Source organism: Bos taurus, chromosome 11, assembly GCF_002263795.3.
Source record: "Bos taurus isolate L1 Dominette 01449 registration number 42190680 breed Hereford chromosome 11, ARS-UCD2.0, whole genome shotgun sequence".
Lineage (NCBI taxonomy): Eukaryota > Metazoa > Chordata > Mammalia > Artiodactyla > Bovidae > Bos > Bos taurus.
The window spans coordinates 26,637,098-26,651,016 of NC_037338.1; the positions used below are offsets into that span (position 1 = coordinate 26,637,098).

The 13,919-nt window shown below is 36.6% G+C and overlaps 1 protein-coding gene across 6 annotated transcripts in view; it reads left to right on the forward strand.

Moving 5' to 3' along the window:
* The window catches only part of PPM1B (protein phosphatase, Mg2+/Mn2+ dependent 1B), a 316,707-nt gene that overhangs the window by 276,952 nt on the left and 25,836 nt on the right, over positions 1 to 13,919 (forward strand). For 4 of the 6 annotated variants that reach the window (XM_024998315.2, XM_024998314.2, NM_174430.3 and 1 more), the window contains 1 exon segment: positions 6,505 to 7,364. The exons of 1 other annotated variant lie outside the window; for it this stretch is intronic. In XM_024998315.2, the coding sequence (XP_024854083.1) occupies positions 6,519 to 7,364 (846 nt within the window). In that variant the 5' untranslated portion in view covers positions 6,505 to 6,518. 6 annotated transcript variants of the gene reach the window in all.

Sequence of the window (13,919 nt, forward strand, 5' to 3'; positions counted from 1 at the left end):
ATTGCTTATGGTTCCTTTCTCTCGGTACTTTAGATTTAGGAACTTGGGAGAAGGTAGGTAGTAAATTAGAGAAACTTCTTTGCAAGGGAGTGCCCTTGCCTGTATCTGTCTGGTCAATTTGGACACTGATAAAATCTATTTTAGAACCTCTTCAGACCCCAGAAAGCTCAGAGGGAGTGAGGATGAAGGTGAAACCCCATTAAAGGGAAAACGTGAATATGCAAAGCCTGAGGGGAGAGAGCAAAAAACGTGGGAGGCTCTTAAAGCTACAGTTCCTTCTGCACTTTTGGGCAGGACGAATTTCCTTTACCTCCACTTCCTCCTCCTGTCTTAAAGGCTGGAGTGACTCAAGCTTTTCCTTCCTTGCCATGGACAACGGTTCTGTCACCTCTCCAGAAAGGTATTTGGTGGGCTCGACAGGAGGGTGACTTGGAGGCTATGACTATGACATTTCCAATGACAATACATGAATGAGTAGCTCCTTGGAAAGATCCTAATAATTCTAATGGGGTGTATGAGGCTGTACACAGATTCCCTTCAAAATACTAAAGGAACTTAGGCAGGCTGTTCAGAGTTATGGAGTAAATTCTCCTTTTACCTTGGGAATAGTGCAGGGACTAGCTGAGGGTCCCTGTTTGATTGTGGTTGCTCATGACCAAGTCAGATAGATCCCTTTAGATCACTTGATAGGCAGTGGAAATTGGGGGACGACTCAACATCAAGTGCTTATGGAAGATCAGGCTATAGAACAGGTGAGGTGATACTGCATAAGAGCCTGGGAGAAAATAGAGGTTAAAGGACAGGCTTTCTTTACTTTAAGAGATCTCACCTCCCCAAAGAGACAATCCCTACTGGGACAACATTACCCCTGTTAGCAGAGCCAATTCGAACACTGGTTTAAATTTTAGATAAGAAACTATGACTACAAAAAGGAGAGATGATGTTTTTGATATTGAATGGCCATGATATTCTTTAGACTCCAGAGAAAACTGGTTAAAGTGAAGTCTTTTTTGAAATTGCAAAACCGGTTCTTCTTGCATGTGGAATTAAAAAAAAATGTTGGCTTGTTAAAATACTTTTTTTGGAGCTCCAGTTCTGCCTGAGAAACAAAAACAGGCCTGGGAAAAAACCTAAAGTTAACTCTTATTGTGTCCTTGGGATACGCAGCCCACTATCTGGGACTCCAGCCATGAACAAATCGGTAGAACTCAAACCAAGAAGAAAAAGAAGGGGCAAAGAGACATTTTAAATATTAAGCAGAAAACTATGAGATCTCTGCCTATATGTCTGTCTAAATTTATGAGTGCGCCTTCATCCTTGAACAGAATTGCTTAAGGCTGATTGGACAATGAGCTCTATTTAATTGGCCTAAAGAGAAGTAAGTGCTTACGAATCAAACAATTATAAATTCAAAAAATTAAAATGAATTCCAGGCTTGTGTGAACTGGGAAATATTCACTATTAAATTGATACCTGGTATTAATGTATGTTTATTGACTTTGTGAAGATACTTTTGCAGATGACATAGCTTTGGGTGAATTATACTTACCAATCTACAGAATGATGATATAAAGTACAGTTCGTGGTTACTAAAGGAAAGTAAGATGTGTTTTTAATAGAAAGGTATAAGGAATGGCATTACTTTCTATTAAGGAAAAAGGAAGTACATTTGAACTTACAGGTGCTATTCTCTGAATGGGCAAATAGAGTGATAAATACAGAAGTATAAAAAAGGTTTGTGACAAGTGGAAGGGAGTTTTGTACATGATACAAGTTTCTTAAAGACATTAAACTGCCTTTGAAATCTTGTATTGTTACTTTGACTAAGTGAATAACCATTGTTTTACAATGAATATAATCTGGTACCAATCTGAAATTTGATTTTCTCTTCCTGTTAAAAAAAAAAAGTCATCTTGGAATATGGCTTTTGATAACAGACTGTGTAAATGTCTTTAAGTGATTCATACTTGCTTTTAAAACCTTTTGTTATTTTGATAAAATAAATGAATGTTATATCACAATGATCTATGGAAACTATGGCACACATAGACAAAGCTCATTCTGCTTCTACAAAATTAACCCCTCAACAGAAAATTTAAAATGGATAAAAAATGGCTATAAACCAGACAGTCGGGGCTATGGGAAATCCAAGGCGGTCTCTTGGCTTTTCCTGGCTCCCTAACAAACCTCACTTTTATTTGATAGGATAAAACCTTTCCTGGCTACAGGGTTAATATCTCACAATTTAAAAAAAAGATTAAAATACATTTTCTGCAATCTACAGTGATCAGGGCACCCACTTTGCTGGACAGGTTGTACAGACACTGGCAAAAATTTCATGAGCTTCTTAGAGACTATCACGTTCACTGACGTCCTTTGTCGTCAGGCAGGGACCACAAAACAGAAGGATTGGTTACATGAGATTAACAGGCTGCGAAATATGACTGCAATTTTCATGACTTTTTGTCTGACATATTACGGGCTTCTAATCTTTGTTTTTAGGTATAAAAAACCTCTTCTCCTCAAGTCACTGATGGTTTAAACAATTTAGTGATTTACACCTGTGGGTAAAATTAAAACATTTTTCTTTTCTCTCTGTCTCGCCAGAAATGGGAGACATTTGGGTTCTAAACAGCCTCATCAAGGTACAAAAAGGACTGTCTCCAGACATACACAAAAATCTCAGCGTATACTGGGGAGCCCAAACTCATATAGATAAGGATTTTAACAGTTTGGTGGATTTAGAAAATTCAGTGCTACTCTTAGGAAAAGAAGCACAAAATCTTAAATTACAAGTACATTTAATGTGTGACTGGAACATTACTCCTTTGTGTGACACGTGCCCCCGCCCCCCCCCCCCCCCCCCCGCCCCCAGGTATATAACCAATCTAAATAGTCCTGTGAAAAGGTTAGATGGCACTTGAAGGGCCATGTGCTGACAACCTTACACTAGATATTAAAAAGCTACAAGCAAAAATCATTGGCATGCAACATGCTTCTTTCAGACTATTACCAGATACAGATACACTTCACGGACTAAGCAGAGGGCCTTAACTCACTGAGTCCTCAAAGGCATCGGAGGTGGTCTTATTGAAACACCAGCTATGTTTTGCTGTTTCATTATATAATCATCTGTTTAGTCCTCAGATGAGTGCGAAAAACCCTCCGAGAACTAATGAAAGAAGTTGCGAGATCAACATATCTTCTGCTACAAAAACAAAAAGGGGGATATGCAGGGGTGAATAGTCAGCTGCCTGTTGCTGTGGCTAAGCCATGAGAAAATCACCATGGGAAAAGAATAAAAGCAAAATACAGCAATACAGTATAACCCAAATCAAAGTACATTGGGTTGATCAGTTGGGGTTGTCATACGCTGCTAAGCTAAGGAAAAACGGTGTGGACCTTGGAACGCTGGGTCAGGGCAAGTTAAGAACACTGCTTGTGCACACACTGAGATGTTTTCCCAAGGCATATGCGGGTCTATGACCTCCAGCTAGGTGATAGCCCTCGTACAAGAAAATAACAGTTTAAAGTAATCAATAAAATGGGAGATGTGACCAGGGACACAGGAGGCTGACTTCATCGTAGCACAACAGATACTTTCTGCTTGCCAAGACACTAAATAAGAGTGATGTGGCTCCGAGGAACAGGGCTCTTGACCCAAGAGGTCTTGACTCCCTGGTCCCATCTTTAAAACTTTAATTCTGTCTCTAGTTTCTTTTTCCCAAACTGTACGTTGACCACTTTCCATCCCTACCTGATGTGCCTGCTGCAGCAGTAATGCATATTGTATTTTACATCACTGTAAAGTGTCAAACATAAAACTAAACAACCAACATAAATATAGTTAGACTAGAAGGAACACTAATTATAAAGTTCAGAAATAATAAGAGGCTTCAGTGGTCTTGATAATGTATTTTTAAAACTATATGGAAGGTATGTGGGTATTTAGTACTCTTTAGCTGTGTGTATACATTGTATAAAATAAATATGTATTTCATGATTAAATAATTAAATCATTATGGGACAACACTAACTTTAAAATGAGACCAATTTTAAGCTTTAAAACAAATTACTAATTTGTAAAAGAAGACGATCCCGGTTACAGCCAGTGAGTGTGGCGGTGACCAAAGCTCAGTCGAGTAGTTAATAGTTTACTGAACTTTGAATCTTGAATAAGTGACTTTGAGAAAGGAATCAAATCCTTTGAGAAAGGAAGGTAGAAATCACCGCAGCCCCAGGCAAGGCTGTAATTTTCAAAGTGTTTGGCTGCCCAGCCTTAGGGGCTCCTTTGTTTCCTGATGGTTTTCCAAACTGTCCTTCCAGTCTCCCTTTAATTTTTAGAGTCTACTATAGTTTCTGTTAAATACCCCTCCTCCCTTTTCTCCTTTCTTTATTCCTAAATTAAAAACAAATTTGATGATAGAAACTTTAAAACTTATTTTTAAAACTCTTCTAAATGAGGAGTTCTGGTGACTTTTGAACCCATTTGTTGAAATTTGAAACAGCAGCACCTTAATTTGAAGAACATCAAGATAATGGAAATGACAAATAAGTTCTTTTTTTGTAATTGGTAGTTGGGACTGAAGAGTGGGTGATAAATACAGTTATCAATTCAGTTTCAGTTGCATTTAGCTATCTTTATAAGGTGGTGATGTTTTCTCAGGTGAAATAGGCCTTAAAAACCATCTAAAATATACTTAGAACTAGGCTTTCAAATCATTGTATCAAAATATTAAACCAGTGTGTTAAAAAATAAGCATATTCTGTTATATTGTTCTCAATACTTGTGTATTATACTTGAATGAAAGTTATTTTTAGGTAAGAGTAAAACTTTGCCTTTTGAAAATGCATTTAAATAAACATTTGTATTTAAATTAATAATTAGTACAGTATTATATATAATGAAAAGTTACAAGATTGCTACAATTTACAAATATTATATATGGTGGTTCATTGGGTTTTTAGGAATATATAGTTTTATTATAGTTAGGTAACTGTTACAGCTGAAAAAGAGCTCTCTCAAAGATACCTAGAGCCAAATGAAAGTAAGTTGATCTAGGCTAGTATGTCTCAAAATGTAATTCTTAAGTCACCAGCATGCTTTTTAGAAGGCCCCATATAAAGTCTGCTGGGGGGCAGGGAAATGGGGGTGTGGAAGTCTGCATTTTGAGCCAATACTAACAGCAAACATTTTGTGGTGTTTACTATGTCTCGGGAACTGTTCTAAGCACTGCATATTAATGTTTTCTTCCCTGTCAGGTGTAGTGAGTGAGTGTCGCTTAGTTGTGTCCGACTCTTTGTGACCCCATGGACTGTAGCCTACCAGGCTCCTCCATCCATGGGATTTTCCAGGCAATAGTACTGGAGTGGGTTGCCATTTTCTTCTCCAGGGTATCTTCCCAACCCAGGGATCGAACCCGGGTCTCCCACATTGTAGGCAGATGCTTTACCGTCTGAGTCACCACGGAAGTCAGGTGTAGATAATATTGTTATTATTCCCATTGACAGAGGAGGAATTTAAGGTATAACAGACTAAAAACCTTACTAAGGTCACACAACTCAGGAGTCTTAGGGCCAGGCTTGTATATGGAAAACATATCAAGGCATTCGCATTCCCACTGCTCTAGTCCAGGCCATTTAAAATTGAAAAGATTTTATCCTAAAAGTGAAGTTGGGAGGATGGTGATGTGTAGTGGATTTCACAGTTCTCTCATGGGTAAAAGTAAAAGCACGTTTACTTTTTCACTCAGTAAAAGCACTGAGTAAAAGCTGTCCTAATGCCACTTCATGGATTGTAAACTCGGCAATATTAAGTAGTGTGCTCTTCAGCACATCATTAAAGTTTATATATATTTATTTATATTTGTTTTTATGGGTTAATGGATTTCCGTCAGTCCAAGTAAAGTTCTTTATTTGATGTGCAGTACAACCTAGATGGAATCACATATTTGTAAAACTGAGATTTTGTTTTAATTAATTTTGGGGATTGTCTTCAACATCTCTGGTGGGGGAATATACTTGATTATAACACTTACTTTTGGAAATCTTTCTAAAATGCATTGGCATACTTTTCTACATTAATGAGCAAGATGTTGCCAAGTTTTGAATATTCTCATTGTTCCATCTTACATATTTAACTCTGAAATTATAAACTGAATTAAAAAAAAAACAGGTTTGTTTCTTGGTTTTCCTTTCTCCAACAACAGTGAGTGGTTTTCAGCTTGCTGCACATGCAGATCACTAGAGAGGCATTTTAAAAAAGATAATGATATCTGGGTCCCACCCCTGGAGACTCAAGTGTGTAAGGATTGAGAAACCACTGTTCTAGAAGAAGTATGTGTGGGGCAGTTTTCTTGGTTTCTTTTTGTTGTGGTTCCTGTAAGTTTTGATAATAATGAAAAATACACTTAAGATTAGGAGTAAACTAGAAAATAGATGAACTATTGTTGATAAATGCTCTTAATTTAAATATGTAACATCTACATTTTTTCCCCCTTTCAGATTTATTACTAAACATGGGTGCATTTTTGGACAAACCCAAAACTGAGAAACATAATGCTCATGGTGCTGGGAATGGTTTACGTTACGGCCTGAGCAGCATGCAAGGATGGAGAGTGGAAATGGAAGATGCGCACACAGCTGTTGTAGGTATTCCGCACGGCTTGGAAGACTGGTCGTTTTTTGCAGTTTATGATGGTCACGCCGGATCCCGAGTAGCAAATTACTGCTCAACACACTTATTAGAACACATCACGAACAACGAAGACTTCAGGGCAGCTGGAAAGTCAGGATCTGCTCTTGAGCCTTCAGTGGAAAATGTCAAGAATGGTATCAGAACTGGCTTTTTGAAGATTGATGAATACATGCGTAACTTTTCAGACCTCAGAAATGGCATGGACAGGAGCGGTTCAACTGCAGTGGGAGTTATGATTTCACCTAAGCACATCTACTTCATCAACTGTGGCGATTCACGGGCTGTTCTGTATAGGAGTGGACAAGTCTGCTTTTCTACCCAAGATCACAAACCTTGCAACCCAAGGGAGAAAGAGCGAATCCAAAATGCAGGAGGCAGCGTAATGATACAGCGTGTTAATGGTTCATTAGCAGTGTCTCGTGCTCTGGGGGACTATGATTACAAGTGTGTTGATGGCAAGGGCCCAACAGAACAACTTGTTTCTCCAGAGCCTGAGGTTTATGAAATTTTAAGAGCAGAAGAGGATGAATTTATCATCTTGGCTTGTGATGGGATCTGGGATGTTATGAGTAATGAGGAGCTCTGTGAATTTGTTAAATCTAGGCTTGAGGTATCTGATGACCTGGAAAATGTGTGCAATTGGGTAGTGGACACTTGTTTACATAAGGTATGTAAGTCTTTTTTTGTTACAATTAAAATGCCCTATTAATTTTTAAAAGGCATGGTAAGTAAGATTAAGCAAACTTTTAAGTTTTAAAGCTTTTAATATTTTCATTAGGAAAATCCTAACCAAGTCCTATGTATTTTAAAGTTACTCTCTTCCCCAGAAATGAAATTTTTTTTTTTTGCCATCTTCACTTGTCTAAACCTTCTAATTTGAAAATTAAGTTTAATAAATTTATGACATTTATTGTCATTTAAGTGTTTTATGACTTGTTGTGGCAGAGACATCTATACACAATTGTGACTTGATTAAAATTCTCAACATTGGCAGTACCTGTCTTTTTTGGTTTGTTTTGGCCACTTGGCTTGTGGGATCTGTTTCCTGAGCAGGTATTGAACCCTGAGCCCAGGCATTGAAAGCCTGGAATCCTGATACTCTGCCATCAGGGAACTCCCGGCAATAGCTGTCTTATGCCTGATTATGTAGCAGTTTCATTAAAAAAAAAAAAAAAAAAAGAGCAAGATTGTATATCAGATACACAAAAGATCAAGAGCCACATAAAATATTGGAAGATATAACAGAAGCCTTAAACTAAGTAAAGTTTTGTAATTTAGCTATGAGCCTACTAGCCTTACTAGCAGCTAAGACAGAAACTGAAGTAAGAGTTGTATATTTCTTATTCTATAGTAGTAAAAGAAGCTTTTTCTAGCCGTAAAACCTAAAAGGAATTTACATGTGACTCTGTGTAAATATGACATGGTGGATAATATCTTACTTTTATAGGAGATAATCAAAATTGTTTCCATAGAGATGCCTTTATCATCCCCAATTAGAGAACCAAAGACTAGTATAAAATGCAATCTTGTTAAGAATTCCTATGGAACACTAAAGTTTAATTTACATTTGCAATATTATATGAATCTTATTTCGATAGAGTAATAGACAGGAGCATCCAAACTAACAGGTAATTAGCAGTTTCCTTTAATGTCTTTAAAATATTCGGTAATTTCAAGTGGGCTTTTGACAGCATCTATATAGCAGTCAATTAAAATTTGAGTTATCTGACCAGAACCTAAAATATGTAAGTATTCTGTGACTCTGATTGAAGAAGGTATCAGGACAAAACTAACCTTTGGTTATGTGATGTAAAGATTTTGACTGACTGACTCTGTCTAGATTAGAACCACTCTATTTCCTCACCATGTAAGTTGCTGTGAAAGATACAAGCATAGCCAGGAAGCTTCTCTAAATGTCTCTGGGTCTATGGAAATACTCAGGTTTTGTTGAAGTGTCTATTACTTTTCCATAGGATGGGAAGAGACACCTTCAAAAAGAGAAAATAAAAGGGCTGGTGTTTCCAGCTTTTTTCTTGATGGTATCTCTAGTACTCTACTGTTCGTGTGTTTGTTTGGTTTTAAAGCATGTTGTATCTTTTTTGCTTCTCTGGATGAATTAAGTACAGAAATATTGATGGTTGTCAGTGATCAAATAGTAAGTTGTTCTAAAATTGTCTCTCTCCTTGGACTCTATATGGAGAAATTCTGACGTGCGGCTTTTTGAGACGAAAGCAGGCTTTTTTTTTTTTTTGGCCTAACTGGGAACTGAAAACTGTTTTCCCCAATTATTTAAAACAAAAAGTTTGTTTATTGAAAAAAAGGCCAGATAATATAGGGTGTATATGTATATTTTAAGGTGATACAGAATATGTAAAGGAACGCTTGAAAATTTTGCCACCGACCTAAGTGGGCTACTGTCTTAATTGTGGTACTTATTTTTTTCATCTTTTTTGCCTGCCTTGAATGTGTATATTTTTATAAAAAGGAATTCATTATACTTGTTATTCTGCAGTCTGCTTTTTAATTCAACAGTATATTGTAGAGAGATCTCCATGTCTGTATCTGTTGATCAAAATCATTTTTCATAGTTGTGTAGCAGAATGACACGTAGTTTTGAGGGGATAGCCAGAAATCTATTATGTCTGTAATTTAGAGTAAGGAGAGAAGTTTGTATTCTGGATAAACTGCACAGTCTCTTTCCTATAAAGGATATTAGTTTTCAGGAATTTTGACCTAGCCATTTTGAATGGGGTTTAAATGATTCTGGTGGTGTATCTTCCTTTGATGGTTTTTATTGGTTTAAAGTGATTAAATATTTTTGTTGATGGTGTTAAACGATTCTAGGCAGAATCGCAGAATCTTAGAAATGATAAATGATAGTAAAGAGGGACAAGGGGTTGGAATGCCAGATCTCTGTATTGAATTTAGTTGAATGAAGTTGACCATCTAGTGCCTTTGAATGAAGTTATATTTATATTGAAATCAGTTTTGAGATGCCTAGCTAGCTCTTTTGTGTTAAAACGGAATAGAGGTGAATTTTTTGAATCACCACATGCGACTTATGGAATTAAACAAAGCTCTTATCCATTCCTGTTTTTCTGACTCCGTAATACTGTCCTTCCACTAATTTATATTGTAAAGCCACCAGTTAGCAATATTTAAAACACTAGGATTAAAATAGAGCATATGATTGCTTTTAATTTAGTCTGAAAGATTGAATCTAAATTTTAAAATCCATGGAAAGTGTGTTGGCCAGTGCTTGCCCTGAGCAATTGCTCAGTAGGTATTAGCTGATTTTTTGTGTGTGTGTGGTAGAATAAATTTTAAAACAGTTTTTTAAATTAATTTTTTATTGGAGTATAGTTGATTTACAGTGTTGTGTTAGTTTCTGCTATATAACAAAGTGAATCTAGTTGCTGCTAAGTTGCTTCAGTCGTGTCTGACTCTGTGCGACCCCATGGACTGCAGCCTACCAGGCTCCTCCGTCCATGGCATTTTCCAGGCAAGAGTACTGGAGTGGGGTGCCATCGCCTTCTCCTTGTTTTATATATAGTAGTGTGTATATGGAGAAAGCGATGGCACCCCACTCCAGTACTCTTGCCTGGAAAATTGCATGGACGGAGGAGCCTGATGCGCTGCAGTCCATGGGGTCGCGAAGAGTTAGACACGACTGAGCGACTTCACTTTCACTTTTCACTTTCATGCATTGGAGAAGGCAGTGGCAACCCACTCCAGTGTTCTTGCCTGGAGAATTCCAGGGACGGGGGAGCCTGGTGGGCTGCCATCTATGGGGTCACACAGAGTCGGACACGACTGAAGCGACTTAGCAGCAGCAGCAGCAGCAGTGTGTATATGTCAATCCCAGTCTCCTAGTTTATCCCTCCCCCCTTCCCTTAACAAGCTCTAAGTTTGTTTTCTGTGGCTCAATTTCTGTTTTGTGAATAGATTCATTTGTACTTTTTTTTTTTTTTTTAGATTCCACGTATAAGCAATCGTTGATATGTCTTTCTGTCTGACTTATTTCACTTAGTATGAAATAAGTATACTCTAGGTCCAGGTGTTAGCTGCTTTAGGAGAAAGTGTGAATGGAGTAGATTGAATTTTTAACTAGATGCTTTTAAGATTTTTTCTGATAATAGATTTAAGTTAAGTGTTGGAAATTTCTTGATGATCCACTGTTTATAACTTGGCATTTTCATTGCCAGGGCCTGGGTTTGATTCCTGGTCAGGGAACTTAAGATCCTGCAAGCCTTGGGGCTCAGCTATATATAAATAAATAAATAAGTGTTAAATTTTCTAACGCTTTTAACATTTATCATTCTCTAATAGTTTACAGGGATTTTTATATGTTAACTCACGAAATGTTGGGGTATTATGATAACCATTGTAATCACAGTAGTATCAATAAATTGCTTTTTGTGAGCCATATGCTCTTTTAAGCACTTTTTACACATTTTAATTTATTTAATTTTCACAACAACCGTAACAGGTAGCTAGCATTATTGTTTATGATGGTCATTTTTCAGAATTGCTATTCAGCAATATGAAGCTATAAGAGTTGGATGATTCTGGTCAGGTATTACCCTATTTAGATAATTAACTCTAGGGGAAAATGGTCCCTAAGGAAGCAGCTTTTCCATTTTATTGCCAGTGCTAGTAGCATTTCTGGTGTTTATGCTAACTAATTTCCGGTTGCATAGAATGAAAGTGAAAGTGTCAGTCGCTCAGTTGTGTCTGACTCTTTGTGACACATGGACTGTAGTCCACTAGGCTCCTCTGTGTATGGGATTCTCCAGGTAAAGAATACTGGAGTGGGTTGCCATTCTCTTCTCCAGGGGATCTTCCCAACCCAGGGATCAAACCCAGGTCTCCTACATTGCAGGCAGATTCTTTACTGTCTGAGCCACCAGGGAAGCCTGTGGAATAGAATATGTAATAGCATTTGCATGGCCTTTAATAACTTTATAGATCACATTCATTTTATTCATCCTCATAGTAACCTTCTGAGGGGAACAAAGTAAAAATTTTTATTTCCAATTTGTAAGTAAGGAAATGGAAGTTTGTCATAAAAGACTTTTTTAATAAAGAGAAGCTGTAAGTCAGATATTTGATGAATTTTGAAGCAGAGTCTAGAATTGAAGCTTTCTGAGTTAAGCTTTGCATGTATGTTACCAAAGTTTCCCATTAGATTTGATGAAAAAAATTTTTCCCAAGGGAAACTTTTAAGACCTTCCTTTTCTTTTTTCAGTAATTACAAAATAAAAAAAAATTTAAACAAGATGATATTTGAAGTGAAGTTATTAATCTTTACGTCTCTCCTTGTCAGTCTCATCCCCTTTAGGTAGCCACTGTTTACAGTTATATATCCTTCCAAATAATTCTCTGTGTTTATTCATAAAAATAGAAGTATAAAAGGTAGGGTCATGTATGCATGTTACTTTGCTAGCCCTTTGTTTTTCTTAATCATAAAAGTCAATATTTGTTCAAGTTTTTTAAAAATATAATTTGATTTCCTTTAATCAGTCTATGTACCACCTATTAGAAGCTTATTTATTTTAAAGAATGAGATATAATACCTGATAATTGGATTATGTTGAGGGGAAATTAATAACATTTTCAAAAGGCAATATCAATCTAAGTCACTGATAAAACGTGGAAAAATGTACTTCTGTACCCCTTAAAATAGTTGTTTAACCCTAAACTCGGAAGCTTTTTGATTATAGTTTTCAGAAAATGTAATCATAAATAATGCAAAAGTAGACATGGTATTAGAGTGGAGTGTGGCTGGGTTTTTTGAAGTATGGAAGATAAGGATGTAAAAATACAGTATATGTAATGTAGAAATTCCAAAACCTTCTTTGTTGATGGTGTCTGAATATCTCAGTAAGTTTTTTTGTAGTGCTACTTAACCATATTAATATCTAACAGTTATAAGTATTAAGTAGTTAGATCCAAACTTAATGAGTGTACAAATAATATTTAACAAAATAATACATATACATGGAAAAACATTTATTCCATTCTTTTAAAAACAATAATTGCATAATAGGACATGCTTGCCTGTTGGATATGGCACAACTTCTCAAGCCTTGGAATCACTGGGTAGTGCCACCCTTGGAGGACTTGACTTTAATCTCAGTAACTCCTAGAACCTCCGCTTTGGGAAAAGAGAATGTCATTGAGAGGACTATAGCGCTATCTAATGTTAAAAGTGTGAACTACCTCAAACTAGTTTAGAGTGTTCACAGATACTGAATATTGCTATGTCCTTCCCTCCCTCATTTAGAATATCTCTGAGGACATTTGGCTTCCTGGGGCTTTTTGGTACCGTGTTTAGAACCACAGTTTCAGTATTAGAACATAGGCTCTTTGGAACCAGACAGCTTGGTTTTGAGTTGTGCTCTGCCATTTGGTGCAAAGCATGGGTTTCTTCATTTTATAAAATAGAGATAGTAATAATCTTCTTCATGGAGTTGCTAAGAATATAGCTTTTGGCAAGTGCATGAACAGTATCTGGTTTACAGTCCTCAATAAATTTTAGTTCTGACAATTATGAAATGAAGAGGTAAATTTGTGCAAAGGGAAATATAGATTCAAGAGAAGGGAATGGTGGGAGAATTGAGTGTTTTAGAAAGGAAGTAATGATAGCCTTCATCTTTCTTGGGTAGGTGGAAATTTGGGCTATTCCTTAAAATTGGCTGTTTTGAACACTGTAAATGTAATAACTACAGTGAGTGGCAGATTTTAAAAAATTGATTTAAAGAATTACAACTTTGTAGTATAAGATTCTGTTCACAGACCATTTCATATGCTGTGCTCAGGACTTGATCCAGAATGCTTCAGAAGCATGCAACATTCAACTTTAAAACTAACAGCATCAAATTATTTTCTGATTAATTTTAGATACCCTTACTTATGGCAGGGGCACTGGTTATTTTGATCTGTTGTTCAGTCGCTTAGTCATGTCTGTTCTTTGCAATTCCATGAACTACAGCACGCCAAGCTTTTGACCCATAACTATTAAAATAGTTCTGATTCCTTTAAGCACTGCTGCTGTGCTGTTGTCATAAAAAATGAAAAGGTGCTGAAGTCATCAGTTTTTAAACATCTGGCTGATTGCTGTAATTGTTCAAGTTGATTTTTGCATATTTCATTTGTGGACTTTACAAATAAATGTATACTGAATATGCAAGGATGATTTATCTCTAGAAAACTAAAGAGT